This window comes from Tenebrio molitor, chromosome 9, assembly GCF_963966145.1.
Source record: "Tenebrio molitor chromosome 9, icTenMoli1.1, whole genome shotgun sequence".
Classification (NCBI taxonomy): Eukaryota; Metazoa; Arthropoda; class Insecta; order Coleoptera; family Tenebrionidae; genus Tenebrio; species Tenebrio molitor.
The window spans coordinates 15500456-15526832 of record NC_091054.1 but is presented as its reverse complement, the minus strand read 5'-3'; the positions used below and the strand labels follow the sequence as shown (position 1 = coordinate 15526832).

Here is a 26377-nt window from a genome sequence, read left to right as displayed (position 1 = left end):
ACACATTCTTTCTTGAATTTTTCTCCAATTCCAAGAATTTGCTGTCACTATAGTCATTCCACCAGATGGCAACACTGCGTTGGGTTTATAACAGAGTTATTCAAAAAAATTATAAACAAAATCACAAATTGAACTATTCAAACGCTCAGAATTGGCAAAATAAATGTTAATTTATGAATGTTGATGAATTTTTTTGTTGTAGCTCGAGGACCAAAGTTAAATCGTTAGAGTTAACGACCCAATAAAATTAATTAACGCTAATAATGGCATAAAATCGTTATTCAATATTTTTTACAACAATTTATTGTGCGAATTAGTTACATCAAAGCCGCTGCCGCTCCAGGAGCGCCACCAGCCTCGCATACTCTTTATAAAACAACATCTTGTACTTAACAATAACATCATCAACGATCCTAACAGGACTAGACAAATATTTGGCACACTCCGGCAGTATCACAGTATCACAATCGTCTTTGTAGTGGTTCATTTGTACAGATTCCCTTTTCAAGAACTTGTTCCTCCTGACCCCCGGCTTCAGTCCTTTCAGGGCGTAGTGATTGAAGACTGTTAAGGCGTTGTTGGTCGAGATGAAACTCTTGCCCGACTCCCCTTCGGGGCTAAATTCGCTGCGTGTCAAGTCCCTCAAGAAAAAAACCTTCTCCTGTGAGCGTTTGACGTTGAAGTGGCGTAGATAATAAGCGTTCCTAACGGTGTAAGAGGCGAAACTGTCTTCACCCTCTGGTGAGACATCTTGTAGGAGTTCCGCCCACGTGGACACATGTCGTGGTACAATTATTTCGTCAACGTCAACAGGGATCACAAAGTGTGACGTGTGAAGGTTACGGTAAAGGCAGTCGTTGTAGGTGATGATCTCGTAGCGCCTCTTTTGCCAAACTTGCGTGCTCACGTCGTGGTCGACGCCTCCGCTGATTCTCCTGTGCGGACGCACCTCCAAACTCCCGTTCAATCTTTTTTGGACAAATTCCAAAAATTTTTGGGTTTTTTTTGTGACGCTCTCGACGTACAAGGCGATTTTGTCTGCTCCCAGGACTCGGTTGATGGCGACCCACTGGAGGAGGTGGTCGGATATGTCTTTGCGGAAATTAAGAGGTTTGACGCAGAGTGTAAAGGTGTTCTTGATGGGTTGTGGTTTTAGGGAAATTTTGAATTTTTGGCAGCCTATCTGGCAAGGGTTCTTGTTGAGGGAGAGGTAGACGGAGGTTGTGTTGACAGATGTGGGACAAGATATGAGGAACGGGTTGTGGTAGATGTGGGAGTCGTTCCTGTTCCACGATTTTGACCAAATTTTGGTGGGAATTGCTTTGGTGATGTGGTAGTGGCCGTTTGGTGACAAGGTCTGGCAAAAGAGAGGGTCGCTCCATGACCCTGTAAAGAAAGAGAAATATTTTAGTAATTGCGTAAATAATAACAACTTGCTACAACTCTTCACGTTTCATTAGATTTTGCCGGGCGAAACCTCTCAGAGATAATTTTCTACTACCGCTTTAATAGTAGTTTATTTAATGAGTTCGTGTGTAAATTGGGTTTTTTTGGCACGAGTGGGTCATTTTAAAACGCGAGTAAAACGAGCGTTTTAAAGGCCCACGAGTCCTTTCAAATTTGTGCTTGAATAGATGCCTTCTGCAACTTAATGCATTATTGAACTTTTGCTGAGAGTGTAGTCATCTAGTAACAAAAATATCATTTGTGTCAAAATATGAAATAGAAGTCATGAGAACTTTAGTAATAGGTATGTACAGTTACGGTCACGGAATTTCGTCAGTCGTTGTCATTCAACCGACATTAGGTGTAAGAGAGGTTTTATATATTTCTAACCCCACACTGGAATTTTTGACATGGATGTCAACTGGTCAATCATTTTTATTGTGCGTGATAGAATTTCTGTCACAAAAATTTTGAATATCAGTCATAATGACAATGTGGCCGTAACTGTACATAATTTGTTTGCCCGTAGAGGTGTTTTACAATATCAACCCAAAACGTTATTAATAATTTGGTATAGAAGAGAATTGTTTGCAATTTTTATTACCAAAAATTATTGCAAAAATGAAAAACGATACCTAGGAGAAATTCATTCTGTAAAAAAATTGTCACAGTGGGATACATATCTTCATTTGTTTTAAATTACCGCCACAAATAAAAAATTAATATTCATTGATTGTATCACTAGTGCCAACCTAACGACCACTTGACAATTCTGGTCTATAATGAATAACAGATGAGCTTTATGAATATTTTCATAATTTTATTTATCGAAGTGAGGAATTCTGCTTGTTTGGTTATAAATTATTATATTTAGTGTTTTCACTTCTATAAACTTCTTAGAATTATCCCATCTAACTCTTTTAATTCATGTAGTAAAAACAAAATATTCTTTTTGGTTGATAAAGTGATTTTTATTTATAGGTAAGTATGTGAAATTTTCTAGTAATTTTTTCCATTTGTGCAAATCACAGTCTTTGTTTCCCATGCACCAGTTTCCACAAAGAAACTATTAACTTTTTGTAAATTGAACTTTTAAGCAAATTACATAAACTATTGTTGTGTCAACAATCTACCGTTCTCAAATTTAAATGTTTCTGTTGTTCCTTCTTCTAAATGTGCTGGTGTAATCATTCTTGGCTCGGAGCTAAACAGGTCCATTTTCGGAATAGTCTCATTAAAAGTTTATGCTAATGATAATTTGCGTAAAACAACTAAGACTTGAGTAGTGATTTAGAGAAAAATGAAAAGTTGGGTTAAGTTTAGTTATGAACGCTCAAAGGTCAGTTGGTTTCTAGCAAAGTAAAAAAAATAAACAAAACTAAATTGAATGAAATATTAATTTATTTTCAGCAGTTTGTGTTAAGCAAACAACTTCCTTTTTGCTCTATTAAGTATATTAAATTTCTTTCAGTTGCGCCAACTTGTTTCACATTCAGTAACGGGATATGGGGATATTTATTTTTTAACAATATAAACCAAGTGGTGAATCTTGGATAAGCTTAAAAATGTTTAATGTTCCAAATGTTTAAATAAACTAGCCAAAAATGAATAGGGAATTTTTCCATTTTGGAATTTTTTATAAATACAGTTTAAAATTTGTAATGAAATATGTTATAAATATGTATCTACAGGGTCTCCCAGAACTGGCGGACCAAAATGACACGGTGAAATCATTATCTTCTGGCAATAATAGGAAAAATATTTAAAAAAATCCATCCTCATTGGATTTTAAAATAAGAACGTTTTTAATTGACCAATCGCGTGTAGATATAAAATTACCTTAAAAAATTACATTGGTAACTATCGAAACAAATTTGATTGTTGCAAAGACATTATAATTGAATATTATGTCATAATAAATTATTTCCGACAATTCTGACAAGTCATTAAAAACGCGTAATGTTTACCGCTTCAGAATATTTTGATATGCTTGTCTTATATGGACAGTGTGATGAGAGTGCCACAGTTGCTCCTCAGGAGTACGCAGTTCGTTTTCCCAATAGGGAACATTCTAGCAGAAATACCGAGCGATCATTTAAAAAATAAATCGAGTTTGCTTTGGAGCCTATGCTATAGCATGGGTTGCCATAGGTAACACGCCGACTCGATTTATTTTTTAATTGATCGCACCGTACTATAACCTGAAAAATACTATAACCTAAAAACGTCCGTCATTGCACAAACAATGCGGATACCCAACAATGCATATGCATCATTTGAAATGTATCCATAGTTACAAATAAAGCAGGAAAACTAATTAATAGGTAACTTAACATCAACAACAGGATTGGTCAGTTTAAATTGCTTCTTTCCTAATCACTATTTAAGATAGATTTTTTTGAACATTTTTCCTATTATTCCCAGAAGATGATGAATTCACCGTATTATTTTGGTCCGCCAGTTCTGAGAGACCCTGTATACACATGTAACGTTTCAAGTACTTGTAACGTTTTAAATTTATCTAGTGTTTAAGAATACGTGGGAGGATTGGGGTAATTATTTTGCTTTTCAAGAAAAATTGTGGAATTCCCTATTCATTTTTGCCTAGTTTATTATTTTTGAGAGAAGCAGAAAATCTTAATATTATGTACGGTCGATGGACAAATAAAACAGGGACACTTAAAATTTAATCTATGTAAATCAGACCATTGAATTGTCAATATATTTGTCAGTGTCTATATAATATGTTATACCAAAGTTAACCTATCTGTGATAAAGCCGTGATTAAACGATGCAAATTTGTAAATTTTGACTTATGTGATTGTCATTTTTGTCCCAGTTTTATTTGTCCATCGACTGTACCTACATATTCATATTGGTGTTAATAATAATTTTCTTCTTTTTAACTCATGAGACATAATGAAGAAAAAGTAATATCAATACATAGTATGTGTTTCTATTTTGACGAAAGATAATTTGAAGATCTACGAGTATGTCAAAAATGATATTTGTAAAATATTTCTTACAAAAATTAATAAATATTTAGAACTCTCCGTTGCTATGAGAAATCTTTGGTGTTTAGAAAAAATTTCGATTTTACCATTTATAATTTCAGCAACAGGAATAGTACCGCAATCTCTTTTTAAAAATTTAAAAATTTTGGACTTAGAGAACACATTGGTGGTTGAAATTCAAAAAGGTATATTATTATACTCATGTCACATCGTGAGGAAATTCCTTAACATTGACACAGAACATAAAACACAAAAAAGTCAAAATGTGGAGGCGAGACGCCGGTAATTATGTTGATAAGCACTGCACTATTACTTGATAGTATTATCCGTAATAGTGTATGTACTCCGGCAAAATTGCCGTGCCGCCGGGTGGAGGTGGGATACTTTCTTACTATTTTTCAATACGATTAAGAAAATGGTATGACAAATAAAAAATTATCTCTCTACGAAATGTCATTTGGTGAAAATAACAAGAAATTTGTTCGTTCTTTGCAAAAAGAATATCTTATCTCAAGAAATCTTTGAAAACTGTATTAAAGGTGAAATTTACTAAAGAAGAACTTTAATAGGAGCACTGTTTATGAGATAATAATACAAAGTGATCAAAAAGAAAACAAATCAGAGCAGGCGTTGCAAATTATCGGTCATGTCGTAGCGGATTCCATGCAAATAAGCGTTCAATGCATGGGCGTAGACAATTTGTGATCTCAAACGCTACCTACTTTATAATAAATCATACGTCATGAATTTTAGACGCTGGAATTATAATTGTGCATTTTATTATTATTATCTGATGGTGGAAAAAATGTATAAAACAAACAAGAGCAAATTTTACATTCCTAAGAATGGGTAATTTACCACCTTTTTTACCAAACGCAACGCCACTCATAAGCAAATTTTTCGCTGAAATGTCAAAGAAACGTAAATTTTAAAAATTGAAAAAAGCTTTCGATTTCGTCAAAGTTTACGGACGTTTCCTGTAATTGTAATCAACAATTATTATCCCAGAATAATTGGTAACCTTTTAATTGTTTTAAATCTCAGATTTGACATTGTAGTGACCCAGTTTAAAATTTAAAAAATTTAAAATTCCCGGTACCGCCACGAGAGCGCGCCAAATGTGAAGGTACTAGCGTAGACTAGGAACTACGAGCGGAAATATAGCGGGGGTTGAAGCTCGCTCGCGCGGGTGGTTGAAGGGGGTAGGTCACTTTTGTTTGGTTTTTCGAAACGAACAGACCTTGCGAAGAGCGATCCAATATTCCAAAAATCTGTAAGTTACATCAGAACCGATTACACTACCGTTCCGAGTAGATATTTTGTGCCCCCGTGAAGAATTCAACGTTTTTAATTCACCTGGGTAATTTATCCCACTTTCGTTGCCTTTTTTTTGTGTTTTGTTTTGGGACCAGGACCACGTGGTAAGGGTATGTTGTAGATTTTATTTTGTTGCATGCTGTGGCTTTAAGAAGCGCCCATTTGTTAATTTTAAGCGTTATCTTTCTTCCGGGAGGTTCATTTTTTTTAACAATCTGGTAATTTCGTAAATTCGGAGCCGTCGTCCGAACCGCGTGCGTCCATTTTGTTTTTTTTTTCTTCACTAACATTTTCTAACGGCACTCGACCCGCCATTTTCTTTTTGTTTAACATTACCAGCGATTATTGTATTCGTGATTTATGTTGTTTACTGATATTTGTGCCATTTAAAGTGGTTCTATTTTATCGTTATTTAACTTCACGTTTTGTTCTCTTTTATTTCCTCATTGTTTAATGTTGCGGTTTGTTTTTGCTTATGTTATCCTTGTTTAATGTTGCGTTATGTTTTGTGTATTTCATCATTGTTTAATGTTGCGCTTTGTTGTGTTGAATTTTCGCATCGTTTAATGTTACGCTTTGTTCGATTGAATAAACTCGGGTTTTCTTTATGTTGTTGTTAAGCACCGCTAGATTTCGGAAGAGTTAAAGTAAAATGTTGTAAGTGCGCCACTATGGGGGTTAGGTTTCAATCAGGAAGTCGTGGGGTTGTCTAGTAAATTTCTGGGGAGGCCACGGTTAAGTTACGGCCGTTAGCGGAGGCGGACCTAAGTCCTGCTCGATGCGGCTCTGGGATGCTGACGTGAAACCTCCGTCGCGGTTCTAGAGATCTTAGGTTTTTGTCGGTAAACGGTTGGTTGGGGAAGGTGGAGCAAGCTCTGCTCGAAGCGGCTTGGGAAGCTCATCGTACAACCCCGAGGCGCTCTGTCACTATTTCTTGGTCGGTGAAATAGCCCGACGTTCATTACTAACCTGAGTATCTAGCAACGTCGCTGGTCTCAAGCCGATTTAGATTATTCTTCTGAGTCCCCTCGCGGCCGAGAGTTTGTTACCTCCAGCTCTAAGCTCCCGTTGGCGTACCTTGACCGCGTAGTTCCAAATTAAACATTGTTTGTCATTAATCGAATTGTAAAATATGAGTAATACCTGGGATACGGTTTTTGAAGAGGGTTTTTCATCCGTCCCTGTCTGTAATAACTGCACCATAATTTGTTTACTTGTTTTGCAAACTTTAACTGTCATTTTGTCTGTTATATACCCGTTTTCTGTTATTCTAAATATTGTTGCATTCATCTTGTCGTTTATCTTTGTGATGTACTCAACTAGTTAATTTCTTGTACTTCGTTAACTTAAGTTCTGTCCTTTGTATTCGTTTCAATTTCTTTTTCATCAAAGATATTACAGACATTTTTAATAAAAGGTATTTTGCGTCCCTCACATGTGTGTTTTATTTGCGGCACTCTTCCAACTGGAACCATCACCGTTTGCATTCCGAACCTTCCGCCAAAAGAAAATCACAACGTAGGGCTCCTCCGATTCGATGACGATCACGACCACATTTGTTACCGTTTTGCGCAGGTTCAAATATTTGGCGGAAAAAGTAATGTATTCAAATCATTACAACATATATCGGAATATGTAATGTGTAGTACAACTTTTTGGTAAAAACTGTATTATTATTATTTCAGGTTATAAAAAAGACTATTCTCACAGGAACTGCATGAAAACATTTACCTTCAAGCAATTTATTCCGTAAATAATTAGTTTTACATTTATGTTGATTGACTCATTTATTGAAGTCGTAAAATTTACAACAATATTATTTAGTTGCAGATACTCCTCTGACAATTTTATTAAACATTTAATTACCACACGATTACCACCGTGACTTAACCAGCAACGGTTATAAAAACTCCTTTCAACATTGTTTTTTTTTCATTACTAAACGTCTCATCCAATAACAACTCGTTTACCGTAATTGCATATTTATGGTACCTTATTAACTATAATGTAATGTCGAATTTTAAATTATAATTATTATAAACGTGCTGAACCTGTAATTTTCTTCTGTAAACGTATAGCTTTAAGGCACTGAAACATAATTTTCAATGTCTCTTTGACGTATTTAATTTTATATTATTTTATCGAAGCAAATTTTCCCACAGAAAATCGTGTAACGTACTTTTTATTAAAAAACAAATGACTAAGAAATTTTACTATTTTTCTTTAAGTAATTTGTTGTCTTATTCCCTGGCATTAATTTAGAAAAATTATTATTAGGTATTTGTAACTTGGGTCAAATTAGAAACAAACTAGTAACAATCAAAAAATGTTCTGTTTTTTTTTAACATACAATTTCCTTTAAAATTCGCATATGATGTGCATGTAAATTGTTTAATATAAAAGCAACGGATGTGTTTTATATATTCATAAAATACCAACCGCAAATTTTATGATTGTCTATCTATAAAGTGCTTCCTGCACAAAATGTTAATTTGGAGAGCGCTAGACAACCTGAAATCATGGAGGACGTTGTGACAGGAATCAGAATACGATTTCATTAAAATTATCATATGTAATTGTTTGATAGGAAAAAATTAGAATACAATTAACGTGGTAAAGAGTAGGTATATTATGATACGAGTCCAGTCTTGTGATAGGAGCATTTTGTAGCACGCACGGGTTTAAGGCACGATGAGCTTGTGAGGAGTGCCATGAAGGAGTAAGTACTACAAAATGCCTTATAAACGAGATATTAAAATAGACCAAGTGATTATAAATGATTGAATCATATTTAGTTGGCATACCTGAGCAATTGGCATTGTCAATGTCATATTTTAGGGCTTTAGATGTTAAATATTAGTGCGAATAATCGATATTACAACTGAGATAATGGTAAAAACCAGTTTTACTAAAATAAATTAAAAGCAATACAAATCAATGAGTTTAGTAGTAAAAACGAATTTCAAAAATATAGCTCCATAATAACAATTTTATTATATTTGGATATGCCCACATAAAAGTTAAAATGTGTTGCCAACCTAACAAAAAGAATCAATACACATATTTGTAGTCACTTGGTCCTTGCATGATGTAAAAGAGAAGGATTTAAAATGTGGGGTTTAGTTTATTTATTTTTTTGGATCGCAGTGTATCGTTAAGCAAGTGGGGCATGCTTTGAGGGGTGAGGTGAGATACCTAGTGCAAAAAAGAGTGAACAAGAAATATTTAATTATTATTAGTTAAGAGAATGTCGGAAGAGATATAAAATAGTTTTGATATGAAAATTATGGAGGAAGGAATATAATAAAATAAATGTGCAGGCGCCTGAGGAAGTAAAAGGAAAGGGAACTACAGAAGAAGAAACAGGAAAATCTAACGGCGAGGCAATTATGTGTGTAACACTAAAAATTCCAGATAAGAGGCAACGGTAAATGTGTAAAAGAAGTAAAAGTGAGTCACATGAGAACGATAGGAAAAAATAAGAAGCCGATGGTAATGTATTCCGGGTAGCCACATTCGTTGCTGGAAGAGAACAAAAGATTTATTGTCCATAAATACTGTCACGTTTTAGATGTAAATAAAATTACCTTAGAATGATTGATTCTCCGTTTTACAAGACACAAGTTTCAGGTTACTAAATATGGCATTTAGCACATTTTGAATCGTTTCCTTGTTTGTACCTATCAGTGGTTTCGAAAACGGTCAAAATCTAATATTACTCGATGCAAAATGAAAAAATACATGAACGTGTTTTGTGTCACAGCGAACCTATTCGGACCATATTTTAAATCACTTAAACTGATTGACTGATTGACAACTAAACCTTCCGAATTTCCAGTACATTTCTTTCAGATGAGTAATATTTTTTCCAAGCGAAAGACTTTGAAACAATTTAATATAGACCAATGATTTGTTTAGCAATCAATCGGATTCCCGATTCCCTTGAATCTCATTAGTTTCGTCACCAATCAAAATATTGCAATTATTTTAACTGATAAGGAGAATAAACATTCTTAGCGAATTTATAAATATCTCGTCGGTTGCTTTATCAAAAGTTGCTCTTTAACACTGAAATCAACAAAATTTCCCACTTAATGTCGCATCACATTCCTTCAATAATATTTAGCAGCATTCGCATTTCCATCAGCCAAAGATGAAGTTTCCAGTTGCTGTTTTGTGTTGCTTTTCGCTTCTCGCAGGTGAGTTTGATGGATTTTTTCATCAGCAAAGCTACCGGAGAGTTGTTGGGTCTGTTGTAATTTAAAATTCTTCTTTGAGGCTTCGCGACAGCAAAGTGTATGTTCAGTCTGAGTACAGACCTCATCAGCAAGAACCCCATCATTCTCTTAAACGGTGACGTTCTCAGCCCTGACAACCAAGACGGAAATGTGACTCTGACAGACGGCCAAAGGATCCAGCTCTTGTGCTCCGGTCCAAGGAATTATCTCATTATGAGCCGAACCAGCGAACAAGATGTTGAAGCCACGTGCTTCAACGACCGATTTACTTTGATCGCCAACGGAACAAGATATCACATGCAAGACTTTAGGTGTAAATTTATACCGCAAGCCGACGTTAGAGATGTGGGGGAGAGGTGCAATGACCACTACAAGAAACTCCAAATCGGTTTTAGGGTCGACCCTTATAGATTTTTACCGAAGATCGAGTTGTGCTTCGACCCCAACCGCCTGATGACTTACTGGACAAGACACGTGTTCCACACTTGCGAGTTCTCTTGTCAGCTGGCGACGTCCACACCTTTCAAGAAAGATTTTTTCAACGATACTGATGTCGATGGAATTTACAAGAATAGCGGATACGATAGAGGCCACTTGAGCCCCAAATGTGATTTCTTCAGCGGCGCCGAGAAGAGAATGACGTTTTTCTACTTGAACACTTCTCCCCAAGTGGTAAACTTCAACGAGAAGAACTGGAGGGTGCTCGAGTCGGTGATCAGGACCGCTGCTAAGGGCGCCAAGAAGAAACTCTACGTTTACACAGGATCGACAAAATTTGTTGGATATCTCAAAAACACTATTCCAGTGCAACTTTATTTCTGGAAGGTCATTATTGATAAGTCGTCTGGAAAGGGAGTGGCTTTCTTTGGAGTGAACAATGTGGACTCAGATGTAAATAGTCCCTGTGCTACGATCCCATGCGAAAGACTCAGCTGGTTGAGTAGAAGTTTTATTCCAAAAATGTCGGATGTCACGAGGGGTAAAATTTATTGCGCCTCCATTAATTCGTTGAAAACTATGTGTGAAATATTTCCAAATTTTGACGAATACACTGGTGGGATATTGACAACTATGTAAAATTTTTGTCTTAAACAAAATTGTTACAAGTGTTTTAAGTGCGGTTTATATGTATAAAAATTTCATTGGTTATAGGATAGCTTATGTTAGTAAAGAGCGATCAAATTAATTTGTAATCGAGTTATTTAATATTCTGGTAGCATTACCTATGGAAATATTTTGTCTTTGTTAAGGCATATCGTCTGAACTTCCGGCTAGTAAAGTTATAGTAGAACTATCATTTTGACATTTGCGTTCAAAGTGGTTTGCTATTTGCTGGTTTTATAAGTTTTTCTAAAAATCAGTTCTTTCAAAACTCATTAAGTTGTCAGTTGACTTTACATGTAAAATGGTGTTCACGTTAGAGCAGAAAACATTTTTCATTGAAAGTTATTTTGCAATGGTTTGAAAGTGAATGGTTCATGGATCTACTCCATACAAAACTGCTTGGAAGAGTTTACCGCCGAATTTCCCAATGTTATTGTTGACCGGAAAACCTTCGAATGCAACCTGAGCCGGTGTGTAAAGTTGTTTTGTGAAACTGGAGATTTTTTCCGAAGAAAAACCACAAACTTTTATAAAAAGATGTACAATTTTATCCTTACTATGTGACAGTGGTGCAAGAATTATTGCCAGGTGATCCGATTCAGAGACTGGCTTTCTGTGAATGGTTCAATAACACTCTCCGCGAAAATGATAACACAATAAAGAAAAGTTTTTTCACTGATGAGACATGGTTCTGTAAGTCAGGATGATAAGTCAATTCACAAAATTTTAGGACCTGGGGTACAGAAAACCCTCATGTGTTCATTGAAAGCTCTTTACATCCTGAAAAGGTTGGTGTTTGGGCAGCCATTTGTAAAAGAAGAATAATTGGACCAATATTTAATTTTTATGATTTTAAAATTAATTTTTTTTAAATTAATATGTAGCTTTAGGAATTTTTTGAGGAACTGCATGATGATGAAGGTTACTTCCAACAGGATGTAGCAACTCCACACTGTATGAATGAGACGTTGACAATGTTGCAAGCATTTGCCAAAATTTTTTGGCCGCCATAGTACAGCGTGATCAATAATGACTGAGTCTGTTGGCAATGAAACAATTGGTGTTTTTTGTCTCGTAATTGGTACTGACTGGATGTTTTAACTTGACACGACAAAAAGGTTATGTCGATTATGTTTATTCTATTACAAAAATTAACCTTTGACGGTAAATGTCAAATTTGCCTGTCAACGCTGTCAAAGCTGACAACCGGAAATGCATTACTGTGGTACCAAAATCATTCAAATTTTCAGTATGATAGTATGTTGGCATCACTTGCTGTTTCAGTTTAGTAATTTTGAATTTCCTAATTTGGTAAATTTACCTTGACACGCCAAATCGACAAATTCAAATTATCATTTCCGACAAAAAATGTAGTCTGATTCGGATTCCGAGGATTACTTCGTTTAACCATGTTTTACACCATGTTGAAGATTGAGTTTTATCGTTTGTTGTTGATGTTTCACGAAATATAAATTGTCTTTTACCATAACCTCAATTTCTTGTTTGACATTTTTTGTAACTAGGATTTTCTTATACTCTGAATACTGGTTGTGAATTTGTGTGTACTATCTGCACCAACCCCTCTACGGCACCAACATATTAAAAATGACACTGACAGCACACTATATTATACTCTACACCGATTAATAATTTGGATGATCTTAGGCAACATATTAGAGGAAAAATTGAAGAAATTAATAACGCCGTTTTATATTTTGTAGTGAATTTTGCAGCGTCACGTTGTCAACAGTGTTGCCAATCTAATTTAAAAGACGTAGCTTACTTTGATTATAAATTTAAACGATCTCACGGTGTAATTCTTGCTACACCATTCAGATTTGAATCGCTCAGGGATGAATTATTTTCCTGTTGCTTCCCGTTGTTTGTAGGTGGGATTGTTTAATTTCCATTGTCAGTGAATCTACTCGAGAGTCGCTTAATCTGTTGTAATTTAAAATCCTACTTCAAGGCAGCACCACGGCATATTTTTATTTAAGTTGCATCAACTCGTGAAATGAATTAATGCACTATTATTTGACTTGCAAATTTTTATTCAGAAAATGTTCTTCAGTAAACTTTTCTTTAAGTAGTAAAGGCACAACAACAATGTTTAAATATTCGAAAGACATAATACATATGATAATAATAGAAAATGAAAGCAGTGAGTAGGTAAATATGATGCATTAAAAAATAAAGTTTTAATAACGTGGATGATTACACTACTCTATCACTAATAATTCACTAGTACTTATTTTGTCAAAAATATTTTAAAAAGTCCCACTAAACTAAATTAAAAAAATGTTTTTTCGGGACTCAACTTACTAGTGGGAGTCTTTTTCACCCAGTGTTTGCATGTCTTGTGAATCCACATATCCCGTCTTACAAAACCAAGCTTCATCAGTAAAGACATTTTTCTTTAATGTGCATCATTACATGTGTTTAAAAACCCATTACAAAAATGAAGCTTTTGTGCCGCCTCACCAGCTAACAGTTCCGGAGCAGAAGTCGTGCAACAAGGATATAAATGCAAATCCTTTTTTAATATTATGCGGAAAGTTTCCATAGAAATATCACTTGTAGAGATAAATGACGGAGCAAAGTTTCTGGTTCGTTCGCCATAACTTCTTCAATTGAATTAACAACTTGTGAAGTACATTTCATTCGCCTTCCGCCACCTTTGTTTCTTGTTATACTTCCAGTCTGACGAAATAATTTCTCAGTAGGTACGATCCAAACACTTCTGAAGTTGTTTACAATCAACGACAACTTGTGGAAACTGCAAATGAAATTCTTGCAAACAATGTTGCACTGAATAGGACCACTGATCGTTAACCTTATGACCGTTGCCAAAATAACTTTCTATCATAAACGCTTTTTGCTCAGTTGAGTAAACGACTTTAGTTTTGAGAAAACTGTTTTCATCAAAAATACAACACAAAATATGATAATATGAAAGCATGATTATTGACTGACAGCACAGTCACCACAAACTCTACAAAAATAAACCAAAAGCTTTCTAGCTTCCCAACAGTATCAATTTCTATGTTTCGGTATAAAATATGAAAGTGTTAAAAAATGTTGTTTGATATTTAGCAGACCATTTGATAGCTTCTGCAACAGGAGCCATTTCCTCGAAAACATTATTGTTCTATCAATATAAATATCTAATTACACACTTGTACAAGCAACTACTTAATTAGATGCCTGTCACCACTCACTCGCAGATGTCAAAGTTCAGTGAACTTTTTTATAGATGCGCTCACCAACTCGACATTACTTAACGCACTTACTGTACATCTCATCTGCATAAAAACACCCGGAACAGTTAGCACATAAACTTTTGCATTTTTATCGGACACTTTTTCTCTTATCTTCCCACTCGAAATTTTCTCAAGATAAAATTTAAATTCACACATAAAATCTGGTTTTAAGTGTAAAAATATGCCAATCGGTCGGGCATGATGTCATTCGTTTTTCTTTCGGTAAAATCTCACGCATCTCAAGGATGCAAGCACTGACCGTGGCGCAAAGCTGCGATTTGAAGCTTCACAATGGACGCGTCCTCTTTATTTCGTGATTTATTCCGTCTGAACCATGTGGGTATAGTACCCGGAAATCACGAATGATAAAAAATTCCAATGAAAAAAATAATTACCATATAATCTTCGGATGGGTCGAGAGGAGGAGGTTTTGTCGCTCCATCACATCTAAATGAATCTCACATCACGCTGCGAACATTGTCTTTGAAATTGCCAAGTTCATCGTTGGCTTGTTCCGCCAACAATTGCTTTATCTTCTGCATTGAATACCCATTTAATAGCGCTTGTAGACAAGAGGAAATTGGTGTTCGATGGTAATTAATTGCGACCGACAGCTATTATTGTTCCTTCAAGCGTTCTATATTTTTTTTATTGAAAGGTGATCGTGGATGGGTTGCGTGCACAAAACTCTTAATTTCTGATTTGGATTAACACATTTTTGCACGAATGGGCATCGTGGAGGATTTATGAATATTTAATTCCGCATTAAAATCGAGATACAATCGCTATTTAAATTTATTGTCTTGGAAAAAAATTATGAAAGAGAAGATTATCTTTATAACGAAATTGAATATAATTAATTGATAATTAATGTTGTTTCTGCATAATAAAAAATACAACAACGCTTATTTGTCGACTCATTGAAATTTTAATAATACATATAAACATCGAAGAGGTAGCCCCACAGATTTTTTCATGAGTTTCAAATTGATTGTGAATTAAAAAATTAAAGCAAACTATTTTTTTAAAATTAGTTTTTATTAGTTATGTAATTAAAAAAAATAGGACGACTGTATCCCCGCAGTTCGGCAGTACGGAATTATAACAGCATCGAGTCTTCTGTCAAATAAAAAAAAAATGAAGAAAACATGTAGTTATTTACACTACGAAAGAGGAAGGTAAAGCTTTCGTTCACGCGAATTGCGTGTTCGATATAATTCAAGTGAACGAAAGCGGCCTTACTCTCGAGTGCTGTATTTGGTTTTGTTCGATACTACACATAAAATCTGGTTTTAAGCGTAAAAATATGCCAACTTCAGAAAGTTGCACTAATGATGGGCATATTTGGTGGTTGTCGTTGTGATGAATTATGTAAAATAATGAATTATTATTATTTTCAATATACAAATTGTTTTTCATAAAATCGAATTTCAATTATGCGTGAGCGAAAGTGAAACCTTCACCCACTCGTAACTATGGATACAGACTCACTTTCTAGGGAGGTATCGAACAAAAACCTATTTCCTGTACGTTTTATAAAAATGTTATACAAATAATAATCAATACTTTGTATACATTTTTAGAGAATTTAGACGGAAAAATGTCGGAAAAAAGTAGCTTTTCGTAAGTTTGTATAAAATGGTTTTCAAGTTTTTTGGAATTTTCTAGAAAACTGAAAAGGCGAGGTATTATTGTTAGAAGTGGTGTCTTGAAGAGATGACTCCAATTAATAAGAGATCGATGGTCGTTTAAAATTGTTTTTTCAAGTGGCATTAAATCTACTTTTCTAGTTTTTTGCAAAATTCTAAAAAACTAAAAGGGTGAGGTATTATTTTTGCAACTCAGAAGAAGCATTTTGAATGAGGAATCCAACGGTGCAAGATTCTGCAAGGTAGTTCTGTCATTACAGTCCTGACAAAACATTCTTTTTGGACTCATAGCCTCAAAATCGCTATTTCTCGGTTATCCTGGGAGTGCGGGCAAACGTTTTTCCCACATGCCGGTGTTTTCTACTTTCCAATAAAAACTAGGACAAATTGCTTTGTAAGGTTGGTATAAATGACATAAGGGTGACGGAAACGTCAATTCACTTTAAACAAAATGAGCGTTTCGTCAGAAAAATAATAGAAAAAATTATGGACCACGAATGAACCGACATCACTATCTAGTAATCAGCGTGGAAAGTGCTACCAACCCAACTGTAAAAAAGTTACTAATGTTAAATAATTTCCTTTTTTAAATTTAATTTTTAAATATTTTTGAGAAGGTATTCGTTACAAAAAATATTGTACCTTCCGGTAAGAGATTTCCTGCATACGCATAACTAATTTTGTTGGGTTATGATGAGAAATGTGAAATACACCACTGCTGGACAAAATCTTTTAGTGAAGACTCTTTTTGCTGCCGATCAATTGATTGCATTAAATCCTTTATTTGATTTATAGAAACCTCTGGTTTTGGTAAATACGTCGACATGTTACAAACTGCTGCGAAATCAGAAGAAAATCCTTCATTGTCGTTTATTGTCCATTTACTTCCATCCATCAAAATGTATTTCATCAAGCTCCATTGGTTAAGAAAATATAAATGGAAAATTGCTTGTCAATGGTAAAAGAGTAGCCAATTTTACTATAGCCTGATTTAGAGAACTCTTTAGTAGTTTTCAGTCAAAATCTTCGCTATTACTTGCCCATAATGCACCTTTTGACATCAATTCCATTTTCCAACCTCAGTAATTGACAATTTTAAAACAATAATTGCTACATTCTCTGATTCCTTATTTATACTCCAAAAAAACTTTCACACTCGAAGAAGAATTTATGCCTCAAGCAAATTTGATTCAATGTGCATGTTTTTCATGGCAGTATTAAAGAAAAAAATGCAATCTCAGAAGACAGCGGGAATTGCACTCAATTTGAAGGCCTTATGTGTTATAATTTCTAACGGGATGATAAATAATCTAGCGGAAACTGGAATTTCCTTTTTTGATTTGACCAAAGTTTGTAAACAAAAGGGTTATATCGATCTTGCAAACTTGTCATTAGAAAAACAACCAAACAATAATCCTCGCGTAACCAAAAAGTAAAAAATACTAGACTCTATTGTTACTTGCTTTCAAAATAATCTCCATTAATTTATTTCTATTGATATATCTAGTTATTTATTTAGTCTATTCTTGAAGAGCTGTGCTTTATTTAAATTTATGTTATGTTACAGCCTAGAACTTTATTTATCAATAGGTGCGTTAATTAATTAAATAAAAGAATTAGTTACGAAAGGAAAATTTACGTATTACGATTTCACTCAATAGTCTCTCAAAGCCTTGTTTATAAACCCACCTTTTGGATCTAGGACCCCTTCATAACCATGTGGTGGATTCTTGAGTTATTTGCAATTTTTATATACGAAACTATATAGACGGCGAATTATCTTCAAATTTTTAGTGAGTTATATTTAAACATCTTTCTACCTCAACATCATTTTTTATCAAAATCGTAAATGGCATTTGTGGGCTGTGGTAAAAAGTGCGAATTAATATTTACCTGATGCTGTAGGCGACACAATGTATAGGGATCTAATTTATCTCGACGATTACCTTATTTTCTAGTTGGTCAAACATTTTGAAAAAAATACTTTTGTAGGCGTCCACTGTTGATTAATACGTCTGAAAAAATGATATACCTACTTTCTTAAGAAAAACGGGCAGGCACTACTTACCACACCCTCTGAAGGGTGTAAAAATAAATAAAACGTGTTAATAATCATTTCTATTTTTCCTACGCCAAAAATTTTTAAATATTTTTTGTAGGTTATTAAATTCTGAATAAATTTCCTTATGCGGTAAATTCCAGTACGACTGATAGGTAGTTGTTACGATAATGCCATTAGAAAGTTCGATCGCGCTAGACGGTGACTAAGCAATCCAAATGTCGTCCCACAGTAGAAGCTGCCTATTATTAAACCGACGACTTGATTTTCAATTTATAATAATAGTATGTTATACGCCAAGGTAGAGAAGACATTTTTTTAAGCCGAGGTAGTTTATTCCCCGAGAAGCGAAGCTTCGAGGGGAATAAAGAAGCGAGGCTTAAAATTGTCTTCTCTAGCGTGGTGTATATATTATTTTTTTCACTACTAGATCCGTTAAAACCCTTTCTAATAATAATTATATTAGTACCGCAATCTCTTTTTAAATAGTACCGCAATCTCTTTTTAAAAATTTAAAAATTTTGGACTTAGACAACAAATTGGTGGTTGAAATTCAAAAAGGTATATTATTATACTCATGTCACATCGTGAGGAAATTCCTTAACATTGACACAGAACATAAAACACAAAAAAGTCAAAATGTGGAGGCGAGACGCCGGTAATTATGTTGATAAGCACTGCACTATTACTTGATAGTATTATCCGTAATAGTGTATGTACTCCGGCAAAATTGCCGTGCCGCCGGGTGGAGGTGGGATACGAAAATTAAATTTGTTTGTCCGATGCGATGATCCGAGTTCTCATTTTTCAACGGTTGCTATGAAAATTGAAGATCGTCTGTCTACGTTACCCAATAAAATCAAAGAAAATCTTTCGTTGCTAGGTGACGGCTGTTCATTATTGACCTTGGTTAATAATGAAAATTATTATTAACCTTGGGAGAGAAATTCTACTTCTGGGGTCGGTTCGAGAGTCAATAATGACGCCTTCTGAGACTAGTAGTGAAAAAACGATTTTATGGTGAATAAACTTCTTTTTTAGAATTTGCTCTCTAATAGGTCTATTATTGTATTCAATTTGGAGTCGTTTATGGCTCTCTGTTAAAGCACTCGCAGTTTAATGAATCTCTAAGAAAATCTTTATCAATATTTCAGTGTATTACACCAAAAAACTTCCAATATTAATGTTCAAACTCTACTTTTTAACATCTGTTGCAGATGTAGTTGCATCCGTTACCTTGAATTAATAATTAATACAAAATTCCCTAGAATTTCAAAATTTAATTTTTTTATTTAAAAATTAAAACAAGGGTGCAAATTCTAAAAAATAACATAAAAAACTCGTTTTATAAGGGCGTTGGCGCACTCGTCCCATACAAAAATCCCCTACGGGTCGTTTTCTACACTAGGACTCGTGCGCCAAATCAACCCTTATAAAACTCGCTCTTTAATGTACTATTTAAAATGGGATATAGAAATTTGGGATTGCTTTATAATTGCACAAATTATGGACGTCCAAAATTGATACTTCACTGTCATCTTTGTTAAAATTATTCCTTTGAGGTTTTCCCCGGGAATTCTTTATTATTGTCCCAAATTTAAAAAAAATGCACTGGATCGTATTAAAGATTGAACTCCCGATATCCTAATATTTAACTTATGTTAAATAATTCCCAAGTTAGGAGAGTTCAAACAACTCAGACTTTTTTACTTCCACGTTTCGTAAGGAAATGGAGATACATTTTCAAAGTTACCGTATTGTTTTAGAATCAAATTATGAATCCATGATGATGATTGCTTCCAATAATTTTATTTATCACAACTGACATTTACGAAAAAGTTAAAATGCAACGATTAAAATGTATTCGAACGATGAGACAACAGATTGATCCTGATTTATGGCGAATATAATGAAAGCGATTCTGCCGTGCAAGTTTATACAGACAATAAACATTTTCCCAAAAACTCTTCGTTTTTTCACAATTTCATTTAACCAAGCGAATGACGTTTATGCCAACATTTACGAACTGCACAGCTAACTATGTTTTATGTTTTTTTAATCAAAAAACAAATATACACGTTAACTTTGCAAATGTATTCTGGGTTGCATTTTCAATTCCGCCGCCCTCATTATCACTCGTGAAATACCCTATACAGGGTTATTCACGAGTAATAATGGGCCTTACAAACATTGAAACGCAACCAGTTATACCTACATTTTCATCGCCTTCGTGGATCATTTATATTTATTTAAAAATATTTAAAACATAGTTGATTTTAGTTTTTTTTTTAAATTTGATATGAAGTTGACTTCAAATTTTTTTAGGTTATTTTTATTTAAACACATACATTTTAGGTTTAATAAATGTCACGTAACGACAACTGGAAATTGTCTTAATAAAAGCAGTCTTGGATCCATTTAAAAATAAAAAGATCAATTGATATCTATCAAGTCGTTTGAGAAATATGTTTATTTGGTTGCGTCGGGACGTTTTTAGGCCCATTATTACTCGTAAATACCCCTGTATAACAGATTCTAAATACCTACTAAAAATTGTTAAAAATGATTGTGAATAATGCTTTTGGACATGGAAGTCATATCTCCGTACCGATATGGTAAGTTTTCTTATAATTTATCTGTAATGTGACATTTTTGCTTGGCAAGTCTTTACCCTCACTTCAAATTCAAGAAAAAAAAAAAACACCTAGATAATTAAATTATCTAAAACATTTCGCACGATATGAGCGCCCAAGGACATTTTTGTAAGTTTTTTTATAACATTAATAAAAGAAACTCTTCTAAACATTACCACAGGCGAGTTAGACATTAGGTAACACAAAACTTTTACCAATGAAAATTTGAAATTATAATTTTTAATTTAAATATTATAGAAAATAGTACCTATTATGGATTTAATTTTTTTATCATTCTATAAGGACTTCTATTTTCAATTGATTTCATGCAAGTTTTTTAAATTTGGAGTGATAATAATATTTTCCCAGGCAGAAACCTCTCAGCCGTAATTGCATTATATCACCAATAGTGACAATTTTGAGCGTACATAATTTTTGCAATTATTGAATAATCTCAACGTTTCTGCTCGCGTTTTTAAGAAACAGAATTTTATTTATCACAAAACTATACAACGGAAATTGAAAATTTAACAACCAGTTTAGCAACAGGCAGTTTCCTCCACTCTGCAGCATCATTTGGATTGCTTAGTCGCGTAATCGAACTTTGCAACGGCTTTATCGTAAAAAGTAATAGTTCTACCGAAATTTTTACACATTACCAAATTTGTTCAGAATTTAATAAGCTACCACATTTTTTCGTAGAACTGACACAAGGTGTTGTCTGATGAAGAGGCTTCTTTTGGCCCCGCTAGAGAGTACAGATGGTCGAATTAAACTCTTAACCAACGTATTTTTGTGGACCTTGAGAATTTTTCTCATTTTTGTTCCAACTCGAAGAATTCTGAAAGAATTTGTAATCTGGCACTCCCAAAATGGAATTTGAACGTTACCTATCTGTTTCTTTTTCTATAAAGAATATTTGCCTAGAAATGAGGTTTGATATTTGCATTCTAATATTTTGAAAAATCGAAATAGCATCATACTACTAGCTTTTTTTAATAAACGATTTGAGTTTAAAAAAATATACAGGCTTATCCACAAGATGACAAGCCTGATCAGGTAAAAATGCAACACAAAATACATTTCATGGAGCTATCTCTATCCGTATTACATTATCATAATGCATATAAAACATAGATAGCTTTTAATGTCAGCCTAATGAATGTCAGGTTCTGACAGAAAAATGCCTCTGTCAACAAAGTATCATTTAATAACAATAATAAGCAATTAAAATCACAAAAGTAATGGGTAAGTAGGATCATATCGGTTCTGTCATCGTTCGAAAACATTTTCAAATACTAAATGTGAAATATGAAATCCGTGGTGCGTTCACAATCGACTCTTCGACATCAACCTTGACGGGAAATTTAAATGAACACCCGACATAATGCATGATTGAACTTTTGCCGAGAGTAATCTAGTAGGTACCTAACAAAAATGTCATTTCTGTCAAAATGTGAAATAAAGGTTACGAGACTTTTAATAATAATTTGTTTGGTCATAGAAGTTGTAATTAGACAGGGATCAGGATTGTGTGGAATTTTTATTAACAAAATAAAAAAGTGGTTAGTAACTTATCACTAGTGCCAACCTAACGGCAATTTGACAATTCAAGTCTATAATGCTTCAGCCTTTTAAATATTTAAATTTAATTTATGGTGTTGAGAAAATTTTATGTTGATTTGCAATTCCATATCAATAGTTTGGATGTCATTTGTGACTGTAAAATATTTAAATTTTGATTTTGTTTGTAGTAAAAGTTTTTTTTTTGTTACAGTCTGTAATGGATGAGCTTAATCGAGTTTTGAAGTTGAATCTCTCAAATATATTCCCTTTTTTTAAAAGAATTAAACAACTCTAAATTCTATTAAGCTCAACAATCACAATTCAGTTAAAAGGAGCAAATAACTCACAAAATTCGTAAAACGCACAGTACTAATTTTTGAAAATCATGCAAAAAACACGTCAAACAGTTTTTTAAATTCTGCGTCTTTTAATAATCTCATCGGAATCGTGGCTTCCCGTTTGGAAAAAATATTAATGACACCATAACTTTGACAAATTTGACCAGATTTTTTTGTACGCAGAATTTTAAAAAATGTTTGACGTGTTTTTGTATTTTTTTAAAATTAATACTGTTTTTTTAATTTTGTGCGTTATGTTATTGTAACCCTGTATAATAACAATAAGAATAAACGTGGAATTCGTTCGAAAATAATTCAGTTTTTATTTGTCCAATAAATTTTCATAACATTTTTATTTCTAATAAATGTAACACCGACAGTAGCAAAAATTTACGATCGGTATTATGTTTCATATTTACAACATTAAAAAAGAGTGACAACAGTGTCTCAAATGTCACAACATGAGAAAGTTTATATTTAATGCATACATTTAAATATTAATAAGTGTATATTAATCATGACATAAGATTACGACAGTAGAGTAAATCAGACCAGTGTGGGTGGACCTGACTCCATTTCTAGTCCTCCACTTTCATTTTTTATCTCCAAATTTACCAACATAAAATTTTCAAAAAAAAAAAATTATAACTCACCCTTTACCATTGCGATAATCCTCAAGTACTGATAAGGATAAAGCCTTCGGTCATAGTACACCGAATAAATGTACAAGTTGGATCCTTCCAGATTGGTCCACAACCCCTCATTTCGCCTCTCCTCACCCCCAACAGAAATCTTTCCACACTTGATCTCCTCACTCTCTATCTCGATCTGCTTCAGCAGGGAGTACGCCACGATTTTCCCTCTTTCTCCCCCGTTCCTCTCCTTGTAATTCCCCTTTTGGCCGATCAGGACGCCACAACAGAAGAGCACAACGACACTAACGGACAGGACGAAAGACAGCGTGCGCGACTTGCTTCTTGTAACTAGCATAACAGCACGCGTGCTCTTTAATGGGCGATAGTTGCGGTCTGAGTGAAGGAACAAAATCTTTTGCTTTCTCTAGCGGTCTTCCTCCACGGGAAAGAACGGTGACAAGATTACGTCATATTTGGAGGTGTAAATAGAGCCGTGCTGAACGGTTAATCTTCCCACAATGATTACCATTTAAACGATCGTTTATATCCCACCCATCATCGAATCGATTTGCTGGTCAAGCTCTGACCGGTAATTAGACAAGAAATTCCGATGGTGCGAACAAATTTTATGCAAAAATTTTGATTGGAACCATTAGTCTGTGCGGGAGAATCCAGTGGAGGAGGAGGAGGAGATGGGGTGGTGGCGCAGAGGCGGCTCGTGGAGGTTTCCCGGGCGGGCTAATTATTATGTTACGTCAAATCAGACATCCTCTAAAGTATGTTATTTATAAATTGTAATTGTTGGGAGTAAATGCAATAAATCATCGAATGGTAAGAACTGCGGGAACGTTAGTCACTTGTCCATAATTAAAGATTGTATTTTTTAAATTCTGTTCTGACATAATTGTATGTAATTATTTTCAAGATCTCTCTATCATTATTGTTGTAAAGAAAAAATATATAAAATCAATTCAGATTATGGCAATATTTTAATGCAACTTTTTTTTAAGTGGGAAGTTTACACGCACGAGCGCAACGAATATTATAGTATCACATGTAAAAAAGTATTTTATTTGACACTGTAAAAAAATCCCACTTTAGATGAATAATCTTGTTTAACAAACAACTATGTACTAGGTAGATGCTTTGGTGGTGTAAAAACATATTTGCAAATATTTTTTTGTACGCCTCTGTTATCTATACTCTGTTCACTTGAGTAATATAGTGATTAGGTGAACACACAATTTTTGTGTAATCAGCTGCTCAACAGGATCCGCCTCTGGCTGCAAGTCATCTAAAAACTTCAGTTGCGTAACATACGGTTTCGAAATCTTTTTTTTTTAATAATTGTGTAACTTTGCCGTTGTCGCTTCTTATTGGAAATAATTCCATTATAACTGAATCAACTGAACAAAAAATGTACTGAGATTAAGGCACCGAACGTTTCACTAAAATGAACTTGCCGGATCTTCGTTTGCCTGTTTAGTCTTGTCCAAAACCTAACAAAAAGAATGGATTCATTTAAGAATTTCTGATAATAAATAGATGTGTTTACATGTCACATTTTGTTGGTGTACATGTTAAGCTACGGTTTCTTAAAGAAGTACGCCGCGCACAACTCACGGTAAGTCGTGCGCTGTGCACAACCGCATAAATCTAATCAGTTCATACTAATGGAAGCGTTTTCTTAGAAAAAGCCAACAATGCGTTCAGCTGAACTTTTTCTAAGAAAACGCTTCCATCAGTATCAACTGATTAGATTTACGCGGTTGTGCGCAGCGCACGACTTACCGTGAGTTGTGCGCGGCGTACTTCTCTAAGAAACCGTAGCTTTAGACGAACCACTGCACGTCGAGACTCAGCCTTGAATGATGCGCGTGCCAGGTAGAAGAAGAACGTTAAATTTCAACAAATGATCGTGTGGTTTTAGTAAATTTATTGAAATATGAATACTGTAGACTGGATTCTAAAAATCGATCGTTGTTTTATGAGGACAATATAACTGCAAAAGCGCTGGGGAAGTCAAGAAAACCGTCAAGGGTAAAATACGAAAATGTAAACGATATTTTATTGGAGACAACGCTTATGGTAAATTTTCATAGATGTGGGGAAGTAAAATAGTGTTTTATTTTATATGTTCTCTGAGCGATAACTTTTTCAACACCGCTGTGGATTGGGCTTGGTGTAAATGATTTATGGCATATACCAAAATATAGAAAGTCTGTAAACAAACAAAAATCATTATTCTCAGGACCATACGACGATTACATAGTCCTGATTTCCCAACACTACCCAAACAGCGACGTTTTTATTATGATTCCCATGTAAAAAATATACGAGCCGCCACTGGTGTCATTTAACAATTTGGTCCATAATTTTAGTCATAACTGTTATTATGGCTATCTTTCGGAATTAAAAATATCAATATTTAGGAGAAAAGGAACTTTTTATTTATTATTGAAAACAGAATTTTTATATTTAGACATTTAGGGGTTTATTCATGAAACTCAGATAATTTGCAAATCGTTAACTAAACGCCAGATACATATTGGCTGATTCAAAATGATTGTGGCCAAGTATGGCAACTATGTACGAAAATTTATGAGGTAGAGTTGTCATTTGTATGACATTTCACAAGCGTACATTTGATTTTTTTGATATAATTACACATTGATTTGACAGTTTTCAAAATTGTGCGACTATGAACTGTCAAAGAAATATCAACTCTACCCGACCCACACAGTTGCCACATACATTTTCGTACATAGTTGCCATATTTGGCCACAATCATTTTGAATCACCCAATATAATGCTTCAACAATATCAGTTGTCATTTTTATTTTCTGACACTGGCAGTAAAAAAATACAAAAGACAACTGTAACAAAATGATAATACAATGAAACCTTCCTTAACCGGATAGTCAAGATCGAGAAGCATTTATCCGTCTAAAAAAAAAAATCGGTAAAATGTATACAGGGTGTAACCAAAATGCGTGTGTTAATTTTATCACGTAGTAGAGCTTTTTTCTTTCTCTAAAGTCATCTAAGCTGTCCTATTAGGTATGGCGCCAAACAATGAGTAATTGGTTGGACTGGAGGTTTCGGAAACAAGTGGTTT

The 26377-nt window shown here is 34.2% G+C and overlaps 2 protein-coding genes and 1 long non-coding RNA gene across 3 annotated transcripts in view; 2 read left to right on the top strand and 1 right to left on the bottom strand.

Annotated features, from left to right (window-relative positions):
- Window positions 1–7211, top strand: part of LOC138138811 (uncharacterized) — a 75872-nt gene extending 68661 nt beyond the window's left edge. The window contains exon 2 of the long non-coding RNA XR_011162110.1: window positions 5614–7211. This is a non-coding gene — a long non-coding RNA (uncharacterized lncRNA). The remainder of the gene's footprint in view (window positions 1–5613) is intronic.
- On the bottom strand, window positions 78–23714 carry LOC138138802 (uncharacterized). Its single transcript, XM_069058888.1, has 2 exons — window positions 23278–23714; window positions 78–1386 (listed from the first exon to the last, which is right to left on the bottom strand). Exons 1-2 carry the CDS (start codon window positions 23612–23614, stop codon window positions 323–325), a joined length of 1401 nt encoding a protein of 466 aa, XP_068914989.1. The 5' UTR covers window positions 23615–23714; the 3' UTR covers window positions 78–322.
- Window positions 9817–11201, top strand: LOC138138805 (uncharacterized). Its single transcript, XM_069058898.1, has 2 exons — window positions 9817–9976; window positions 10056–11201. Exons 1-2 carry the CDS (start codon window positions 9931–9933, stop codon window positions 11090–11092), a joined length of 1083 nt encoding a protein of 360 aa, XP_068914999.1. The 5' UTR covers window positions 9817–9930; the 3' UTR covers window positions 11093–11201.
- Window positions 23715–26377: the final 2663 nt, after the last annotated feature.

Excerpts from the sequence above, each read along its gene's own strand:
- LOC138138805 (XM_069058898.1), top strand. The coding sequence starts at position 9,931 with ATGAAGTTTCCAGTTGCTGTTTTGTGTTGCTTTTCGCTTCTCGCAG. Across the intron at positions 9,977-10,055 it reads TTGCTTTTCGCTTCTCGCAG|GCTTCGCGACAGCAAAGTGT; the intron begins GTGAGTTTGATG and ends TTCTTCTTTGAG.
- LOC138138802 (XM_069058888.1), bottom strand. The coding sequence starts at position 23,614 with ATGCTAGTTACAAGAAGCAAGTCGCGCACGCTGTCTTTCGTCCTGTCC. Across the intron at positions 1,387-23,277 it reads GATTATCGCAATGGTAAAGG|GGTCATGGAGCGACCCTCTC; the intron begins GTGAGTTATAAT and ends CTTTCTTTACAG.